The sequence below is a fragment of the Phalacrocorax carbo genome, chromosome 2, assembly GCF_963921805.1.
Source record: "Phalacrocorax carbo chromosome 2, bPhaCar2.1, whole genome shotgun sequence".
Classification (NCBI taxonomy): Eukaryota; Metazoa; Chordata; class Aves; order Suliformes; family Phalacrocoracidae; genus Phalacrocorax; species Phalacrocorax carbo.
The window spans coordinates 48,110,548-48,131,892 of record NC_087514.1 but is presented as its reverse complement, the minus strand read 5'-3'; the positions used below and the strand labels follow the sequence as shown (position 1 = coordinate 48,131,892).

Below are 21,345 nucleotides of genomic sequence, written 5' to 3'. Positions count from 1 at the left end.
CCTAAGCAGTTTCTAATCCAGTGCTTTCCCACTGCTGGCTGACCTGCTCCTTCCCAAACCATGCCAGTACATGCAGAGGTCTGGGAGCAAGCTCCACCTGTGAAGACCCATGCAAAATAAAAATTAAATAAAATTACATTTTAAAAACCCTTGAGTACTTCAGCCTCCTCTGTATCATGTTACTACATTGCCTGCTACACCTATCAATGCACCCCCATTTTCTCTGTATGTGCATAATACTGGTCAAAGATGATTAACGTATTTATTATTCCAATTCATCTTGCATACGGATAAGTATTGTGGCAAGCAAGTCCTCTCAAAATATAGCAAGATGCAAAAAAAGCCCAACAGTGTAGTGTTGAAACAGTTGGAATATGAACACAGCTTTGGCTACTCCCTCATGAAGAAACTTGAAAGGCACATTCGAAGAATTACTTCTTTTTTTGCCTTTGGGAGCACCTTGAATAGCTCCATAAATAAAATACCTAAATAGATTTACAAACCTATGGGTATTATGCTACTGGGAAATGTTATTTTATATTATCCTTGAGAACAGTTTGGAGATCTTGAGTGAAATAAGCTCATATCTTACTTGTAATAACAAAATAAGAGATGCCAATATCACCTCCAAGGTGAAATTTAATTCCAATTGTTCGTTTCTTTTAAATCAAAATATACTACTTCCTAGCAAAGTGCTGCTACAGTTTCTTAGTGTTGAATCAGAGAGATGTGTCTGAAATATTCGTAGAACCATGCAGAATTGTTTTTTTTTTTTCATTTGTATTGGACCTATAAAATCAGCTTTGAAGTCAGGCACATGAAGACAGCAAAAGCAAAAAAAGGAAGAATATTTTACTTGGCTCTTCTGTTAGAAAGATTTGACAGGAGAAAACTGTCCACATTCTACCAAGTGATATAACGTTCAACATTTGTATTTTTCAGAGAAAAAGATAAGGGGGGGGGGGGGGGGGAGGGGAGAATGGAGGAGCCCAAGAAGGTTGAGTTCAAACTTTTCTCAAGGTCAGTAAATGCTGTTAATACTTCATAGTGTTAAAATTGAATATATCAAAAGAAAAAAAATTCTCACCATTAGTCTATAAAGTGGCATACGATGGCCACTCAGTTATGACAGATTGTTATAGAAATGCCAACATAGATGATAAGATTCCCAGGGAATCTAGGGGTCTTCTCTGCAAGACTCCGAACAGAACAATACTTAGAACTCATGCTCACAGTGTAATATGAAATACGTAAGTATGAATTTTTATGTGGCAGAGTTTGTATTTTCCCCTCTTAATAAGGATACTTTCTTCTCCGGAGTGAGAGGACAGTTATTAGCTTGCTCTCTGCTAACAGAACCTTTCTTCAGCTGGTTCAGTCAGATTCTTTAGTGTTTGTAAATCACATTAGAAGAAGAAATAATATAACTGAAGAGTTGCCTTCCCTCAAAACACAGGAGGAATCTAGAAAGCAGACTCATTGGTGAGGAGGAAACGATTTGTTTCTGAAGAAAATACTGCATTAAGAGAAATTTTGATTGCATGGTTAAGTACACAGAAGTCAGAAAACGTCACGGTTAATACCATATGCAAAACCCTTCTACTGCCCTCTTGTGCACATGTATCCAGCGACTCTTTAGGTTTCTGACAGTGCATTCTTTGAGTGAGAGTATACATCTATTTTTCAGCAACCTTATTCCTTGTACACAGATATAGTACATTAACATTGAAAGTCTTGCATACGAACAACGAACTTTCAAAAGTTTGTATTTGTAATGCTGTTCCCTAATCTGGGGTTATACAATTGGCAAGAAATTATCGGTGTTGTCTTTAAACACAAGACATCCTGCCTGACTCACCATGCCTGAAAGCATAACAGAAGGGCTCATTCCAACTTCCAGACAACAGATGCATACAGTTTGCAGTTGCAAAATTTCCCGGTGTATAGGACACACTCTCCTGTGACATTTAGTCTTTATCACAATTTCTTCTGCCATAGCATGGCTCCTGGATTTCCTCATTGGTTCTCAGCGAGAGCAATTTGCCATCGCCTTTAAAACAGCACTCCCCTCTTACCACCAGTTCTTCCCCTACGCATGGTCACCGGGTATAAACTACATTATAGTCACAGCTGTACGACACACACACAGTTAGATCTAGGGGAGCTGGATGTTCCCTAAATGTATCCATCCAGTATTATTTAGGGTTATTCATAGACAATGCAGGTCACTGTGCACAGGCTGCCAGAATAGTTCTTTATAGTTAGGCTGTAGCAAAAAAAAAAAAAAAATCACTGATAGGTAGTACCAGAAAAATTATGCAGAACGTATTATGCATTATGCTTTAGTATTCCACATTAAAACAGCACTCTGAAAATGCAGACTCTAAAATATTTTTAGTTTTAATTCAAAACGTAAGATTTCTATCATAACACCTAAAACTTTTAAAGTACATTTTAACCTTTAAAATAAAAATCAGTATTCTGAAGAGATCAGCTAGGAATTAATTAATGTATTTCTGCTTCTATGTTAAAAAAAACAAAACCTACACTCCAGAACTCCACAACAGTTCTTCTGGAGCAACTCCTAATAGAATTTTTGGAATTCAGGAGCTTTTTATCATTTTTAGTGTAACAGCTCACAGTCACATACAAAGATAACCCAGAAGAACCCAAAGGAAGTACCAATGATACCTTTTCTCCTTTCTGTTTTGGAACTACACGTTCTGACTCCTTATCACACTTGTTGCCCAACAGTACTACGTCCACTTCATCACCTGCTTTCTAGAAGAGAACCAGCATTAGTAAGTGTCAAGTTAGAAAAAAGCGAACAACAAAAGCTCTTCACCTTCAGCTCACACTAACCTTCAACACTTTACTTCCTTGAAAGTAAAGGCTAAAACCTGTCCTGACCTTTTTATATGTGGAAATACTTTCCATTAGTTACTGAGATTTGGAGGAAAACAGCAAGACTGCAAAGAGCAGAAAAAAGCCCCTGACAAGTGCAGGGCATAACTTCCAACCCTCTTCATAATGTATAAAGTATATGGTACATGGGCACCATCTTCTGATGAATGCTCCATCTTGAGACTTTAAAGTGCCTGGAAATGCCCTGAATTCCCAGACACTGCCCTCCCTGAAGTCATGGCTTCATGGATTAGCATATGCTAATCCATTAGCTTCCAACACTCTCAAGTAAAAAGGAAGGAATTTACAGCATCTGAAAGAATGCCTCTCTGTGCTTCACTTTTGCACACAGATAGTAAAATTACATTCAAACTCAAATTCAAACTCAACATAATAGTTTGATTATTCCAAGACACTTGCAACAAGGCAAGACATTTTAATGAAGTAAAATTTAAAAACCTCACTGATTTAGAAAGGAAGAAAAATCTAGCTTTTTAACCTGGTCTTCATCCTTCGTTCCACTAATCCAGTTACGCACATGATGACTGTGAAAGGCGCTGGGTGCTTTACAACAGTGTTATTTTAAGATAAGCCATTGTAACTATACCTGACTGGAATAACGACAAAGGAACAGTTCTGCAACAGCATGTGGAATTTGAAAACTGACATTTGGTGTGAAAATCATAGTATTTAAAACCACTTTTGTGCTTAAATGGAGGAAGCTGAGGGTCTCAGTCTAGAAACGATTAAAGCTAACGTGGTCTGATCCCATGGCATATATTCTAAAAGTACATGCTCACACAGCTTCTCTGATGACTAAGAAAGCCTGGTCTCAGGCTGAAGACCTCTCTACAAGGACATTCATGAAACCTCTGATCTCTGTCAAAGTCCTAGTTTTTATAACTTTGCCACAAGACAAAATCAGGCACAATCCTCCTCCCTAGAGCTCAGGCACATGCACAGGGACACATCCTTCCCTTCAGAGAAATGCAAGGAAAAACCTCTATTCATTAACGGATGAGAGAATAATTTTTAGTCTGTTTGCACTTTTACAGCTAAGTTGCCTCATTTGAAGAGTGGAGCAGTAGGCACAGTTTTGTTATTAAGGAACACTATTTCATTTTTTTTTAATACACTCTCATTTGAGAGTCAGCTAATCTCATTTCATACCCACCATTGATGTTCAAGAAAATGTAGTATTAAAATAAAGTAAGCTCAGCAGAAGAGTACAAAGTACAAGCCTAAAACTATGAATCAATCTAACCTGGATTAATAGACCAAAATGTTGGCTGCTTCAGAATGCATTGGAGCTTTACTCATTAAGGCTCTCCTACATGCAGTCACATGCACCAGTCCCTAAAATAGGGTAAACAGACAATTTAATCTCATCTCACAATAAACTTATTATTTGGAAGAAGACTGCATGTAGCTGAAGGTTTTACAAGTCACATTTGACTTTACTCTTAAGTAAAAGGTCAAAGGGAAATACCTGCATACTGTATGTACAAACACATGAAATTAATCCAGTAACTTCATTTCTGTACAAACAGCACAAATTTTTGCAATAGGAATGTTCTTTCTAGACAGCTTCAAATAGTAACAAAATTTAAAGGAGGTTAGAAGTACCAGGCCTTTCGGTAAGTATTTATCAGTATTACCAATCACTAAGCATTTATTTCAGCAAATAACTATTATTTCTACATCAATATAATGTAACAATCTGTTTTCACTTTGACTGGATCCTCCACCAACATGCTGAAAGTACTCCTTTTTTAAAGATGGTATCTTGCAGCTTCCTGCTTTTAGAAAACTAAAGACTATACACCAAAAATGGCATCCATTTCAAATTCTGAAAAGTGATCACGTAGATGAAGTCTTAAAAAATTAAGTCAATATGACTAGACAGAAGTTTGACCATGTGCTCAGTTGGCATAAAAACTGCAGAGGTACACTGATCTGAATTGGCCAAAAATATGGCTCTTCAGTGCTTCCAAAAGCTCACTGTGTATTTTCATCCTCTTTTATTTATAGCTCAGGAGTAAGCCTTCCAAATGCAAAATCTATAGCTAAAAGGAGGATAGTTATTTTACAGTTGTTAAGATGCCATTACGCAAGTCAGCACTGACTAAGCTAGTAGAGTCAGGAGACATTTATTTCCCATGTCGTGGTAGAATACCATTAAAAATCTAATCAATTTCATCAAGGCAACAAAAAAAATTTTTAAAAGTAAAAAGCAAAGTGGTTTGCTTTGGCATCTCAAAAATACATCCAGATTTCTGGTTTAGTCTCTTCAGTTCTTCTTCTGGTTTTACCATTCCAGAATTCATATTCTACTGAAACTTAAAATAATCTGAACTTGGAAAAAACCTACTGGTTTTTTTTTATTTTTAGATGTCCAAAAAGGAATTATCAGAACTATATTTTTCTCAAAAAATTGGAGCCAAGAGGTTAGTGAGACTGACTAAGTTTTTTGAAGTGTTTCGCAGACCTTGGAGTCATCAGGTTTTGGCAAGAGGGGTTTTGCTGTACTGGATTCAGCGGCGGCAGGAGCCAGGCTACTGTCATCGGTGGCCACAGGAGGGAGCAGCGCCAGAGCCTCAAAAGCAGCAGTGCCATGGACCAGACTAGGAACACTGGACTCTCACACCATAGTACCATGGTGCCTTCAGCAGCCGACTCTGATAGAGGCCATCCATCCATGCCCTTCACTGCTCAACCTTCACCTAGCCTGTGCACCCAACCAGGTAAATACCCAACTCACTGCTTGACTATGTGGCTATTAACAGAAATCAAAAATGCAAAAGGGAAAATATCTTGCTTATACATTTTGTATGTAATTTGGGTTTGGGGTTTTTTTTCCCCAAATGTTAGGTCTTTTTTTCTGTGGTTGTTCTCATTTTGCAAGGAAACTATTTCACAGAAATGCTGTGAATTCTTATGAGTATCAAGAGTAGCACAGACACTTTTATTGAAAGAGAACTATGTCACATTTGTACTTACAGGTTATTAGAAGAACCTATCCTTTCACTTTTTAAATGGTGAGCACAGACCCTACCATGAATGGCTGGCCCCAGCCTCCCCTGCAGCAAACTGACCATGATGACCAGCTTATCCAGGCTCCCAGCTATATAAAGATCTCTATCCAGTGACAGGTCTTACAAAATCACCACCTTGTCCCTCCACCATATAACTGCATAACTTTCATATTCATTGGTTACAGTTTGAAAAGGGAACAGAAGTTTGTTTGCAGGTCCAAACAGTGAAATTGAGAAACCATACCTGATAAATACACTATGGTAACACTTAATTAGTTTGTATTTGAGGAAGGAATGTAGCGCTAATATAATTTTGCAGATCTGAAGAGGATACACATGGTCACAATACAAGATGAAGGCAGAGCTGGGGAGTTTCTTCTTCCTACTCACTAGACAATGACACTGGAAACTTACACCTCGTATTAATAAAGAGTAATTTGTTAGGAGTATATTGTCCTCACAGTCTCTTTGAATCACATGGGCAGTGTTCATATTATGATTCCTATACGTGCTCTTTCCATGTATTTTTCTAAGTGCCACCTTATGAACTCAGTTACAAATGCAGAGTTTCCAGGACTTCAGTGGAAATAAACAAATGATAGAATATGTTTGTCTATTAGCAAACTTAGACATGACTAGATATGAACCAATTTATCCTAAAACCAATCTGAGATTAGAGATAAACCAATTTAGTAAAGTGACAAGAACAAGAATTTTCAGTTCTAATTAGAGCCATAATAACAAACCCATCTATGAACTGGAACAATTCGATTCTTCTGACAGCAAGCTTTCCCATCTGAGGAAGAAAAACTCAGAAGAGTTTGAAGACAAGCTAATTTACATTTGTAAAGCAGTTTGCTGTGCTGCTTTTATTTAAGTATAATGCAGATACACTGAAAGACAGTCCAGTATCCCAACTCTCAGATGCATCAAATGAGCAGAACCAGAAAAGGGCACTATAAAAAAATGGCATTAACCCAACACACCCATACGTTTCATACCCTGGCTGAGGGATCACTTCTTCAGGTAGTACAAATTAAGAGCTAATGTATTCCAAGAACACTAAATTATGTCAAAGACTTGCTACTGCATGAGAAAATGAATTTATCTTCCCCATGCAGAAAATTCTGTGCTAGCAAAGAATTTCCAGCATGGAGATAACCATTAGGAACTGGTAATGCCACCTTCATGGCCACACCAGGAGACTAGCACAATGAAAAACAGTCCAGTGTATTTAAAAGAAAACTAAAACCTACCATCTATGTCAGAAGTTTTTGGAGACCCAGATGCCATGTGTGAATGATGGACTGATTTAGGTTGGCAAGGACTTCTGGCAGTCACCTGGTTTAATGCCCTTCTCAAAGATGGACCAACTACAAAGCAAGGTCAGGTTGACCAAGGCCCTGTTGAATCGAGTCTTAAGTATCTCCAGACCTTGTCTGGGCACCTGTTTGAGCATTTGACCACTCTGTTGCAAGGAACTTTTTGCCAATATATTAGCTGGAATCTTGTTCAAAACATCCTGGAAAGAACTCTTTTCTGCAAATGGATTTTGTACACGGTTACTTGTATTTAATTTTTAAAGGGCAAACAGAATCAGCCTTTCAGAACGGCTGCGTACAACAGCTAAACACTGTGGCAGCAGAAAAGAGGAACACCTTAATAAATTCAACATGACCTGCAATCCCACAAATAAAGAATGGTTTCAGGTTGTAAAGTAATTTTCCTGCAATTATCATGCTCCTAATGAGTGCATAACAAATCCAATATACCTGTGTATTGGATTTGCCAATAACGTCCTAAGATATTAAGCTGTGAGTATATTTTTAAGTACGGACATGTTACTTAGTTTCCTCTAGCCCTGAATACAAAATTTACAACAATACAGATACGGCAGCATATTTGTGTCTTGAACTTCCTTGAACAATAATTCATTTTTAAGAGGCAAATTGCTGTATTCAACACTTAAAATAATTGAAATACAATGAGAACATTACTGGTAATCTGATTGTAATAGCACTGACTGGCCAGTTTTTATAAAATCAATGGAGTTTTTAGGAATGCTAAATTGCTTAGATTGTTATTTCCACCTGTTGTAAAAAAGGCTTAGCACACTGAACAGATTTTTAAAAAGCTTTCTGTTTAAAACTTCTATGTACAAAAAAATTTAAAAATGAGACCATAATGTAATAACTGAATTGTCTCAAAAAATCCTGTTTGATTGGTTCAGGTGCAAGCTTTACCTTACCTATTAGTCTGGTGTTTAATGAAACCTGTATCTTTTTCCCTTCTTAAATTTTATTTAATTTTTCTGTGCTTGCATATTTTAAAGGGTGCTGTAGCAATAGCCACTTTGATACTGGGCATTTGTGGGGAATTAAATACTGGTTTGCATTCACAGACCAAAGCAAATGCAGGGAATGTCACCAACCTCCAGTAAGTAATTATTTTTATGAAATGCCTTGCGTTTTAACAGTTATTGCTTAAAAACACTTTTTTTTTTTTTGCAATGAGTGGCCCCATATATTTTCACCAAGACACTTCAGAAACTGATATCCCACTAGGACTAAATTAAATTTTTTTTATTATCTAGCTCTATTACAACACTCACTAATTGCTAGTTTTGAGATTGGTACAATCAATCACGCAATTTACATTTCCAGAAATTGTTTAAATTTAGTATTTTTCCATTTCTTAAATTTTAAACTAAGTTCCTTCAGGGGTCAAAATTAAACAATCTAAATATTAGTAGCTTGAGTATGTTTACAGGGAAGTTTTTAAGTGTCACGAACAGAAAGCAGGCTTGTGCGGGTGTGATTTCCTGATTGACTTAAGCAGATCTAAGCCTACATGGCAGCTACAAGAGCTAGTTCCATCCTTCCCTCCACCCTAGCCTGATAGTTTGTGTTAATGGTCATGCATTGTAGCTCGCTGAATCAACCATCCTGTTGATCTAATCAAAGATGACAGGACAAAATGACCCCTTTGGAGGCAGCATGAAGACACATCAGTATTTTATATATAAATTTATACACAGAGATAGACAGATATATGCATATATAGATATATACATAAAAATGGATATATATGGATAATCTAGATTTTCAGCTTCAGATTACAGTAAACCTACTAGTATATGGTGCTCTGAGTTAAATTTTAGCTAATATGAAACTGTACAACCAGTGGCATATCTAGCTGTGACTTTTCTTGGCTTGCATAACAGGAGAAGGGCACACGCTTTTCTTCACAAAAAACCCCACGTGTGTTAGTTTGAAGTGTGTGCAGACAAGCCAGTAAGAATATTGTATCATCAGAACTCCTTTGTAACCCATTACTGAAGTTAGGCTCTGTTGCCACTAAGACTTTTAAGACGGCTCTAGGGTCAAGGATAATGACATACTGGGTCACCATAGCAATGTTCTTAATACTGAGGTAATGTAAATGTAATGTTTTACCATAAGATACCCTATGTATACATTATTGGATATATGACCATGTCTAGTACACTAATTCATCCGTATACTGAAGCTGTGGAGAGAGAAAAGGATGTGTTTGATGGTTTAATTTCAAGTCTGCTTTCCCAAGATAAACTCTCCCATCCATCATGTCATATTCCTGCCAATTCATGGAGTATTACAAAAACTGCCTAAATAACATCAGGTAAACAATCAGCCAGGGGACTATCTTGCTTGGATTATTACACAAGCATACTAACTTATATATTATGCTAACTACAAAACTTCAATGCTACTGCTTAGGGCAATCTCATTGCTCTCTACAGCTTCCTGAGGAGGGGAAGTGGAGAGGGAGGTGATGATCTCTTCTCCCTGGGATCCAGTGACAGGACGTGTGGGAATTGTTCCAAGCTGCACCAGGGGAGGTTTAAACTGGAAATCATGAAGCATTTATTTACTGAGAGGGTGGTCAAACACTGGAAAAGGGTTCCTAGAGAGGTGGTTGATGCCCCAAGACTGTCAGTGTTTAAGAAACATGTGGACAATACCCTTAATAACATGCTTTAACTTTTGCTCAGCCCTGGGGTGGTCAGGCAGCTGGGCTAGATGATCGCTGTAGGTCCCTTTCAGCTGAACTATTCTATTGTAAAACTGTCCTGCCTCTACCTAACAGAGAGCACATCAAGAGAGACCTAGCAATAAGGGCACAGGGTTACAGGCAGCTGAATGATCTGGTGTCTAAGGGCTTGCCCACTCCTCCCTCCCTGATTCCTCCCTCACATGGTTCCCACACGTTCTTCTCCTGGCCTTCCTACTCCTACCTGCTTACCTTGCGCCAACTCCAATAACTGTCATACCTTTCTATAAACCTCTTAAACTCATAGATGAAGCAGAAAACCATCCAACTGGTTTTGCTGTGTTAAGTTTTCTACAACTACAACTTTCTACAACTTTCTGACAACAAAGTCAGAGTGATCCTCAGATGTTCTGACAAACTCCAGAAGCAGCACAGTGGGAGCCACCATTCAGGAGCAGGAAGGGAGGTAGGAACACGCTTCCCATCTGGCAGCCACGTGCTGCTGAATCACTTCCTATGTCACATGAGAACATGTGTTTCTGGCTGCAGCGCTACAAGCAGCTGAGCTAACCAAAAAGCTGGCTGCCACCAAAAATGGATTTGCCTTTTCCTCTCCCAGTTCCTCCCTCTTGAAAGCATCTTCTCAAAGGGAATACCCAGCAAGGAAAAAGAGGATGTTTAATCTAATTTGTTTCTTTTGATTGTTGGGATCAGGTAAGCACTACAGTAAGGAAATTAGGAAAGGGAAATCACTGGCTGTAATACGGAATTTTGACACGGAAACCAATTAAAATCCTGGGATGAGCTCATGGAGATTGGCTTGTGCATAGCCATGCCAGTGACAAAAGCATCATAACTCAGCATTCGCAAAACTGGATTGGAAGCTATGTTTTAAAAGTACTTCAGAAAACACTCCTGTATCACCACGGGCTTCTCCTGGATAATCTACACTGTATTCCAGTTTTAGATAACAGTAATCCTACCATCATTCTGTGTGCTGAGTTAAATGTAAGAAAATCTGGTTAGAAACATACGGCTCAAGGAATAAGAATAAATCTCATGCAGTCATTTAAAACATTAACTACAGTAACCCATTATCTACCTTCATTAAGAGATGAACCACTGTTAGACATATTTACCTCATGTATGTCTTTCATCCAGCTTGTTATACTTTGAAAACTGTCCAGATTTGTGATGTCATAAACAAGAACAAAGCCTTGTGCGCCACGAAAATAGCTAGTACTAAGTGTATGGAATCGTTCCTGGCCAGCAGTATCCCTGAAAGAAATTGTAAGGAAAAAACAAAAAAGACATGATCAAGCTACAGAACGGCCAAGAAAAATCACTTTATTTTAAGGAGTATTGTCAATATTTTGAATGGTGTACCCTAACATGAAAGGAACAAAAAAAGATAAGGATGAGAGAAAGTCTGGGTGCCAGATACAGCAGTGAAAAAAATACACTGGAAATTTATTCTGAATACTACAGCCTTACTAGGGAAGCTAAAACAGTGGTTGAAGTCTGAGTGTAAATTCAAGCCCACCGTTGCTTCTTTATACACATAACCATTAAGGTCAGTACAACTCAGATGATAAAAATAATCTGGAGTCAGATAATCTGACATCCTGTATTCTGACAAGCCCTTTGTAAACTGTGATACAGACAGTAAGATGGTTTAGAAGGAAGGTAGGTTTTGGGGAAAAGCCATAAAATACAGGGATGCAGAGATTCCTACACATAATGACGGTTTAAAAAAGTTGTAAACAAGCCTCCAAGACATTTGTATTAAAACCTGACATGCAATAGCTGCAGATCTAATACTGGTCAGATAATTCATGTACAGGGTTACTTCTTGAGAAGTTAAATACTGGTAAATATAGATAACCTTCAGTATCGGATGCCAGGAGAGATGGCTGTCAGTAGTGATATATAGCTTTTAGAAGAACTTCAAAAACAAACAAGAGTGTAGGTTCCTGAAGATTCATCTTCAGGATGAATTCTCTCAGCGACCCTTTTAAACATGCATTTGATGGGTAATGAAATGTAAAATTTTCTTGCTTTGTCAGTTCCCTCAATGTTCCTATACAATTAAATACACTTAATATGGATTGTAGATCTGCACTGTTTGTACACTGCAAGTTTTATTGTTAAAGCAAACTAGCAGCCACACTCTTTTCAACTTACATGGGCTGCTGCAAAAACTATGCTCCCCCAAGACAAATTCAAATTTTAAAATTACCTAGTAGGAAGAATTACACTTTAGGAAGACACACAATTAAAAGCAGATGAGATTCTTTGTGCCCTTATGTAATTTAGTTGGCTCTCATTTGTGATATAAATTAAAACTTACCATATTTGAAGTTTCACTCTTGTGTCATTAAACGTTACTGGCTTTACTTTAAAATCAATGCCTAGAAGAAAGAAGAAAATCTGTAACATTTCTCATAATAACATGGATTCCCTTTGACAATTGTTTCTTAGCTCTAGTTATCATGCAGTTTTGAACAGAAAGTGAAAAGGAACTATGTCAAACAAAGAATAACTAGCCAACCATCTACATTCAAAATGGAAGTTGTAAAAGGAACTTATTCAATGGTGAAAACAACAATGTGCCGATACATTACACAAAGACAATACAAAGCAGTGCCAATACAAAGCAACGGAAGGGCAGTTCAAAGCAGAGGTGCAGATACTCTGAAACTACATGTAGGTATTTCCATGAACAGGCAAGTGAACATGACAGCAGTTTCATGGCCTGTGCACAACAATACTTGGCAAATATACCGGTGATTTCAGTTGTTTCCAGTCTTATCACAACAGCATCACAGCTATGAATGGGCAGGTAGAAATGCTTACAAAGCTGTTACATATGCAACACCATTTTTCTGACCTTACCTGCAAATCCCTAAAAAAAAAATAAAAAATATCCAGGGTTACATGAACAGGAATAGGAATTAGGTGTACTACTTAAATGAAAAGATAGACATACACTGGATTTCATTTACAGAGGATTGTCTCTACAGCCTTGATCATTGTACATCCCGGATCCAGAGAGCTAATGCTAAAACCAAGCATTAGAACTTGAAATCAGTGCAGAATGTTGTCTCTACATACACTACAGATCTTTTTCTCAAAGATGCATTGTCTTCCTTTATTATATTATCAAATTAGTACCCCAAATGTGGTAGATGGTACCTGGATTTATAGGTTGTTGAAGCTTCATCTTAATATTAGAATCTGCCAGCTATCAGCTGCTTAGTCACACATACTTCATCATGCTTTCATCATTCTTTTTCCAATTACTTTATTGCTGAAATTTGAAATACCATTCGATAATTTCTCTACTCATTTTTTTTCCACCAAAAACCAATAAGGCTATTTTTGTCAACTATATTAAGTGAAGTTAAGGTGACACTGTGATAGGTCCCCATACCACATGGTCAAAATTCTGTAAGGTCAAAATATGGCTACTTAACATGACTTCAGAGTGGCTTTTCACCAGCAGTAATGTAATTGGAAAGGACTAAACGGATTGAAAAAGCACAACAATTTTAAATTAATACCATTGCACTGATTCCTGTAAAAACTTGTCTGCCAAATTACTCTCCTTTGAGAAAGCATCCATGGCAGTAAACCAAAAATGCCGTAGAGGACATGCTCCCTTCCTTTTTACTGACAGATGTATTGTGCACAAAACTTTGACAAGTATACCCTTATATGCATGACTTCAACGCTATTAATGTTTTAGTGTGTAAGTGGTAAAAGAGTTTAGGTGGATTTTTAAAATTATTATGATAATCATGTCCTTCACTTGATGAATTTTTATTGAAGCTCCAATGGAAAGGAAAGATGAAATAATATAATTGGTATCCGTAATTAATATTACACAAAGCTTTCTTGATGGAATTAATAATGTCAGATGGAAATGTAATTTAACTTAAATTTGCTCATGTAAGGTGAAATTCCAATGTGATGGAAAACATTTGCTCCTTAAATTCACATGGTTTTGTTTAATTATCTGTATCACTTTCTACAATTCGTGTCAGAGTAGTTGAGAGGGGCAGTGTATGCACTGGGAGGCTGGAATGTCACTTTCAAATGGTGCCTTGGGGATACAGCAAAAAATTTATAATCCAGCCAGGGAGTCCCACACTTATAGGAAACAGTTCTCAGTTGACATACATTTTAATAATAAATTACTATAAACTTTTTTTATTTATAAAAAGGGAAGCAGAGTGCTGAATCAGACTAAAACTTAATCTAAATTAAAATAAGGCTTATTGACTTCTTAAGTCAACTTCAGAATTTATTGACCTAAAAGGTCAATGAACGTTAGTGAAAAACAGAAGTCAATATGTTCTGCATGCATGAATGGTTCACGTCTTTATATGAAATTTCCAGCAAACTTAGCAAATTGGAAAGACAGAAAAGAAAAATGAGAAATACAATGCCAAAGACAGCTCAGAGATTTCAGATGCTTTTAGTCCCATGTATTATACATGATCAACATAACAAAGCAAGCATTGATTACCTCTCTTGAGATAAATGTTATTTGAATGCAACAGCTTGTACTTGCTTCTTCTAAGCTGTCAAATAAAACCAAGGCGGCGTATGCTGGGTACAAGTTCAAATTCTAATTGTTATTTCCGAGTTTTATAGCCATGAGATTAATTTAATTCCTTTATATTCCAAACAATAAATATGCCCGTATTAGGACTGAGGCACCTTAAAAACAATTAGGTCTAAAAAGCACCAAAATAGCTACAGGGGAATTCAGCTAAATTGCCCCTCTCTTACCTTAATATCTATAAAACAGTCTTTGGCCATCTGCAAAAGTCCTCTTCAAAGAGGTCTTTTGCAACTGGCCTAGAAAATTACAACACACTTTTCACCCCAACACAGCTAGCAAGTTCCTGATATAAAAGGCTCAAAAAAAAAGTCTATCCAGAGAAAGTGCAAGTTTGAGCAGCTTCACAGGATACAACAGTAACAGGACGGCCAGAGGGCGGTACGTGCCCAGGTGCAGGTTCCACCTAGCCCACTTACTGCCATACAGCATCTTCAACTCTGGAAACAGGGGAACATTTGGTATCGACTTCTGTGCCCAAGCTGGGCAAGTGCCCAGTGAGATGCTGTAGGTTGAGTTTCCACCATGTTACTCCTACTCATAAATTAACCCTTACTAGCTGTTGGTGCATTACTCGAATCAGGCTCTTTTCCTGTACATGACAAGGAATATCTGAAGCAGAGTGGTATCTCAGTGGTCACAAGTACTGATAATTAGTGTTTTGGTAGGAAAAGCAACTTGTCATGGAATAAGATGGTTTGTTATGAAAGTAAGAGTGACAAAAAAATCAGCCTTGCAAAAAAAAAAAATATTAAAACTAAGATGCAGATTACTGCTAGTGTTGTTAACACAGGACATGTTTACCTTCAATATGGTTCAGTTTTTTGATTAACTATTTCCTTCTAAAGTGAATATCAGGGAATCTACACAGACTTCAGAGCTGATTCTCTTATTCATTGCACATTAGAAACAAATGCGTAAATCACTTGAATTTGCAAATTCACTCTTTATAAATCTTTGGTTTTTAACTAAAGGCATTAAAAAGCAAAAGTTTCCTTTTGAGGAAAAAGTCAAAATAAAATTATCCTTTTTTCAAAAAAAACCAAACAAACCCTAAAGTGGGAGTTGCACCACTTTCAACTATGACAGATTTGGGAGGACTCACACCTCTACAGAAATGTTTCTCACAGAAAACCTGCGTGCTGTGGGACCACAGCCACCGTAATACAGCAAAATAACAACCTCACAGCCTGCGAGATCACAATCCCATTCACTTGTATACAAGGGGTTTTTTTCTTTATAAACTTTCTCTATGGCTTTATATGCAATACCATTGTTTAAACAAAAACATTTATTCTTTATAGTCTATTCATAATACAATGCATCTGCCTTATGATGCATGTAAGTTTAATTAGAAAAACTATAACTGCTTATAATTTACCCAAACTGTGTAATTGAAGAGGAGGAAGGGCCTTGAGTGTTTAAAGTGCTGCATAAAAAGCTTTCAATGAAAATTTACTGTGGATGCAATTTTTTTTTTCATAAAATACATAGTTTTAGAAAAGTTCACTACTACCAGAGCCTACTACAAAATGTTTGAGGTCCGTGTCCCATCCCCCCCCCCCACAGTAACACTGGGATTTTTCCCAGTAACACAAACCTGTGATTCATGACACAGAAATGAGACTTTCAACAACCTTTTAACTTCTGTGCCTACAACCCTTTGCCACTAAGGAAGATGGTGGCACATGATTTTGTCAAGTAACTCGGACAGCTGAGAGACCACATAGCCTGGGTAATCTTCCCTCTACTCGAATCACTGTTCCAGCTGGACAGGTAGGGTGAAAAAATCAATTAACATCAGAGGAGCCTTCAATAGGCTGCATGACATTTGACTGAGCCTGTATGAAACAGGCATCCCAACAAAAACAGTTATTTGTTCTGATGGCGTCAACAAAGAGGGAGAAGACATCACAAACAGAAAAAACACTGCATTATATCTTCTTCCTTTACACCGTTACGGGCCACAACCTATAGGCTATGCTCTCGGTTCTAGATGTCTTCATGAAAAAAAATCCCACTTCCAACATTACTCTGTTGGAAGCTATCACTCACAATGCCACTCATTTTAAAAGTCCAAGCTCTAAAACACCTCCTAAGATGGAATTAAATGGAACATGGTATTTCAGAAAGAACTTTAAAATCACATTCAGGTAACAAATGCCACATTTGGATTATTCATTTACATTTCATATAAACACGGAATCACAGAATGGCAGGGGTTGGAAGGGACCTCTGGAGATCATCTTGTCCAACCGCCCTGCTTGAGCAGGGACACCTAGAGCAGGGGGCACAGGAACGCGTCCAGGTGGGTTTTGAATGTCTCCAGGGAAGGAGACTCCACAGCCTCCCTGGGCAGCCTGTTCCAGTGCTCTCTCACCCTTACAAACATCTGTTTGAAAAGTTGTAAAATACCTCAAGAATAGGTTTCAGTAACAGTAATAAAACTAATACAGTTAATCTCAGCCAATAACAGTCACCAAACTCTTAACTATTCCATAAACTATTTCAACCCACAACTTGGAAAACATATGCTTAATATCACCACCATACAGGAGTTTTTGACTCCGCAGTGGACTGAACTAAGAGTAAAGGAAACTGTGTGTCAGAATAACAACGTCATGGTCAGAAATCTATGTTCCAATAGAAAATGCATCAACAAAGCTGGTGTCTACCTCCACGGCCATTCTTTGGGACTCCCTGCTAAGCCTGGTAACCAGTTGCCTGTTATAAGGATCAATTTCACAACTTTATTGCTAGTTGTGTTCTTCCCTTTTTTGTTTGTGTTGGTTTCAGAAGCCGCTTTGCAAGAATGGGCAAGAAAATAAAAAGTGGGTTAAGTTCAGCTGTTCTCATGCAGGCAGGTCAAGTCATCTCATGCACATTAAGCCAGCTGCTGCCACAGCTACTACCTGTTATTCATTCAGTCAAGCAACTCCTCCCACGCTGAAAAACATATGAGAGAGACATGCATACTCCAAATGCAGGAACACAATTTCTTGTGCATACTTTAACTTTCTGATCAAGATCACAGAAAATGAAAAAAAAACTCTTATACACACAAGCTTTTAAAAATGAAAATTTCCCAATCAGAAATTGGGGGAAACTCCATAGCAAATCAAACCACTGCACCCACGTTGCACATTTTCATGCTGATGACCCAGTTTTCAGCCTGCGGCCACTCAACTTGCCATTCCCCGTGGCACCATGGGGCTGGCGTACCACAGCAGCGGGGAGCTCCCCGTCATCCCCCACCTGCAGAGGCACCGGGGAAGGCAGCACAGTGGTGCAGCACAAAACTGCCTTGGTCTGGCAGGGTTAATTATTTCCATCATGGCAATGGCTCTGCTGTAATAGTCACACACGTGGCTACCTACAGTAGACGATATCTTGACTTGATACTGTTAAAATTGTTAGTGCAAAGTTAAATCTTTTTCTAGCATGAAAGATGGGAGACCTGGGCATTTTGCTGATGCCTGACAACTCTCTGAGGTAGAGACTGTTTTCTCTGCACCCACACCAGTGTACAGCAACGGGGCCTCCATCTGGAGTTCTGGGCTGTAAGAAACAGTAGGAAACTGGTTGTCTTCATAAGATTTAAAAAAAAAAAAAAAAAAGAAAAAAGTAGGTTCCAAATGCCCCAGACAAACAGCAAGCCTAACAGCTAGCACGAAGAGATTCTGGACTCAAGATGCAATGCTTCCCGACACCCTGGCAAACCCCATCAAAGGTTTAAGTCTCCAGACGTGGCTGGACCCACGCTAGAGTTTAACAGAGGTAGATTTGACATCGTCAGTACAGGCAGCGCCAAGCTGCCAGCGCCTGGAAGGGTGTGTTTGAAACGCGCGCCCACGGCCTGCGGGCCTGGGGCACAGCCGGAGAGGAAGGGATGGGAAGCGGGATGGGGAGCGGGCGCCCACACGCCTGCCGGGCGGCTGTGACACACGCCGGTCCCCCGGGGCGTGCGGCGGGGCCGGCCCAGCCCGCAGAGCCGCCGGCCGGCGGGGCCGCGTTTGGCGGGGGGCACCGGGGGCAGAGGCGCGGGCGCTGAGGGGCGGCGGGTGCGCCCGGGAAGGCGGGCAGGTGCCGGCCCGGGACTGCAGGAGGGCGCCGGCAGGGCAGCCGGCTGCCCGGGCACCCCCGGCCCGGCCCGCGGTCACTCACCGATGGTGGCCAGGTAGGAGGAAGTAGGAGCCCCGGCGGGCAGCGAGTCGGGCTCCGTGTATCTCCGCACAATGGAGGTCTTCCCCACGCAGGACTCCCCGGCCATCACGATCTTCACCAGCAGCGGCGGCTTCCCCGAACCCCCCTGCCCCTGCCCCAGCCCCGCCATGGCGGGCGGCGAGTGCCGGCCGGGCCGGGCCGGGCCAGGCCAGGCCGGGGCAGGGCGGGGGCCGCGGCGGGGCCCGCCCGCGGGGCGGGGGCGGTGCGGGGCCGGGGTTGGGGGGGGCAGCACCGCCTCCGCCGCCCCGCACAGGTGGAGCGGGCCGTGGGGAGCCCCCGGTGCGGCCGCGGGGTGAGGAGGGGAGCGGGGCCGCAAGTGGGCTCCTGAAACCTGTTTTAAAGAATAAAGACTCTATCCTCCTGTTGTTTTTTTTTTTGGCAATCTGACTGGCTGTTGCCGTCGTTACGCCAGCCAAAAATCCACGCACGCCCTGTAGGAAATACGGAACCGGTCAAGCTCTAAATTATCTAATTCCTATGATTGCTATAAAGATAAAAACTGAGACCAAAATGGTCGCCGTGAGGTAATGCCGCGCTGTCAGCCCGTGCTGCGGCCCGCAGCCGTCCCGGAGCCGTCACCACGGCCGGGCCCGTTGTCCCAGCGCGCCAGGACTGTGGTCACCCACCCACTCCGGGCTTGGCCTTCGCTCCCCCACGGCGGCCACCAGCCACGGTGAGGTGCCGGCCACTTGCGGTGACAGCCCCTTGCATGCAGCGTCCATCGCCACGCTGAACGGGGCCACCATAGACCTGACAGACCCTGCACAGGCTTCCAGGCGTGGCGCTTCAGACACTGCCCTGAGTTAGAATTATGAAATTATGCAAATGTGTGCTTTTTTTTCATGAAGTTTCATCAGCAGTGTGGAAAGAGGGAACTTTCACAATGCCCGTAACACTCCCCCCATGAAGTACAGAAATAAGCAGTCTGGTTTCTCATTACTTCCTAACGTCACAGACGGAGACAGAGGAAACAGGTTTAACAAATTTCCTCTTTTTCACTTTTGGTTTGTTCGCATCTGACAGTCAAAGTACATATTCGACAATATTGTATATTGTTATATATATTAAAAAGTGTATCTAGAGTGTGCACGCTTGCTGCACGTATGTCTGGATGTTTTTACCAGAATCCCACATTGTCCAAATTATAAGGCCCTTGGCCATTTGCCAGCGTGGACGCTGAACTCGTCTGCTGCCATAAATTTAGGAATGGGGTATACTTTGAATTAAAAGTGCTAATAGACGCGTACAAATATGTGTGACTATCTAGGTCTGTGATTACTCCCCATATATTTTGGCATTTTTCAACTTCAGCCATTCAAGCAATTCCTTGATCAATTCCTGTATCAGAGAGCAGAAGATGTAACAGGCTCACTTTTTGTGGAGGACAGCTGATGACTTACTTCCATCTAGCACAATCCAGGACATCCTCTTCTCAAAGGCCAAGTATTATTTCAGGCTTATTTCCTCATCACCCCACTCTGAACCACACACCAACCTGCACCTCCACTTGCCAGTTTCAGACTGGTTAGCCACAAACATTTAGGGCTTTGTGGTAGGAGATCTTCAAAGAGTGGCAGCAGCTTGTTTCTTAGTCAGTGCCGTTCCCTTAATTGCTGGAAGAATGAGAATTTCTGCTACTAGTTGGGAAATAATCAGTAAGAAATGGCTGATAAAATCAACTACTGAGTTAGCTGGTCTTTACAGGAGTGATCTCTGAGATGTGACTCTGTAAAAAAGCCAATACTGCCAAAGAAGTCATCAGTCAAAGTGTTTGCACTGGTGACAGAGAAATGTTGTGTATTGGTAAGACTGAATACATTCTTGAATGGCGGTTGGTGGATAAAGTTGACCCTATGGGACACTTTCAGCTGACACAATCATCTTATGAGAGCATTTGGGGAGCCCTTCCTGTACAATGAAGCTGCAAGTGTGTGGCTTGCTTATTTTAACACAGGCTAGGGGGGAATATGATTACTGTGTAACAGGGATTAAATGCTAAGGAGGTGAAAAAAGCTGCTTAAAGAAAAGGAGAGTAGAGTGAATAGATATACACTGACCATGAATATGGCTGGGCTAAAAATTGTGAGGTTTCTAATGATATTTCAAAAAATTCTTGCAGCTGAGATAATCAGGAGAAAAATCTTAATAAAGGCAGAACAAGATGGATTTGCTAGTGAGGCTGTAAGTGCCTGCAATAGGGAAGCACTGGACTCCGTAAACCAGAACGCTTCCTATGTGAAACATCCCCTGCTATCTCAGCAGCCCTGTGAAGTTCTGCTTCCTCATGCAGAAACTTGAAGCTACTGTTGATCATCCCAAATCTGAGCGATGACGGGGTGCTAGAATCTTCTGGTAGTTCTCATGGAAAATACAGAAATACTCTTTTCCCATGGATGGTGGCAATGTATACGGGGAATCTGTAACACTTATGGATAATCTAACATGTGCAGCAACTGACAGATGTCTCCAGCCAGCTGCGAATCAATCCTGCTGCGGTCCCTCCGTCAGTGTGGCTGCAGGAGC

General features: G+C 40.3%; 1 protein-coding gene across 3 annotated transcripts in view; it reads right to left on the bottom strand.

The window, feature by feature from the left end:
- LOC104050229 (ras-related protein Rab-10) overlaps positions 1-19,120 on the bottom strand; it is a 38,314-nt gene extending 19,194 nt beyond the window's left edge. Inside the window, exons 1-4 of one of the 3 annotated variants that reach the window (XM_064442787.1) lie at positions 18,763-19,120; positions 12,322-12,382; positions 11,111-11,249; positions 2,692-2,781 (exon numbers count right to left, since the gene is read on the bottom strand). In XM_064442787.1, the coding sequence (XP_064298857.1) occupies positions 2,692-2,781; positions 11,111-11,249; positions 12,322-12,382; positions 18,763-18,931 (459 nt within the window). In that variant the 5' untranslated portion in view covers positions 18,932-19,120. The remainder of the gene's footprint in view (positions 1-2,691; positions 2,782-11,110; positions 11,250-12,321; positions 12,383-18,762) is intronic. The other 2 variants (XM_064442786.1, XM_064442788.1) reach the window with 2 other exon arrangements.
- Positions 19,121-21,345: the final 2,225 nt, after the last annotated feature.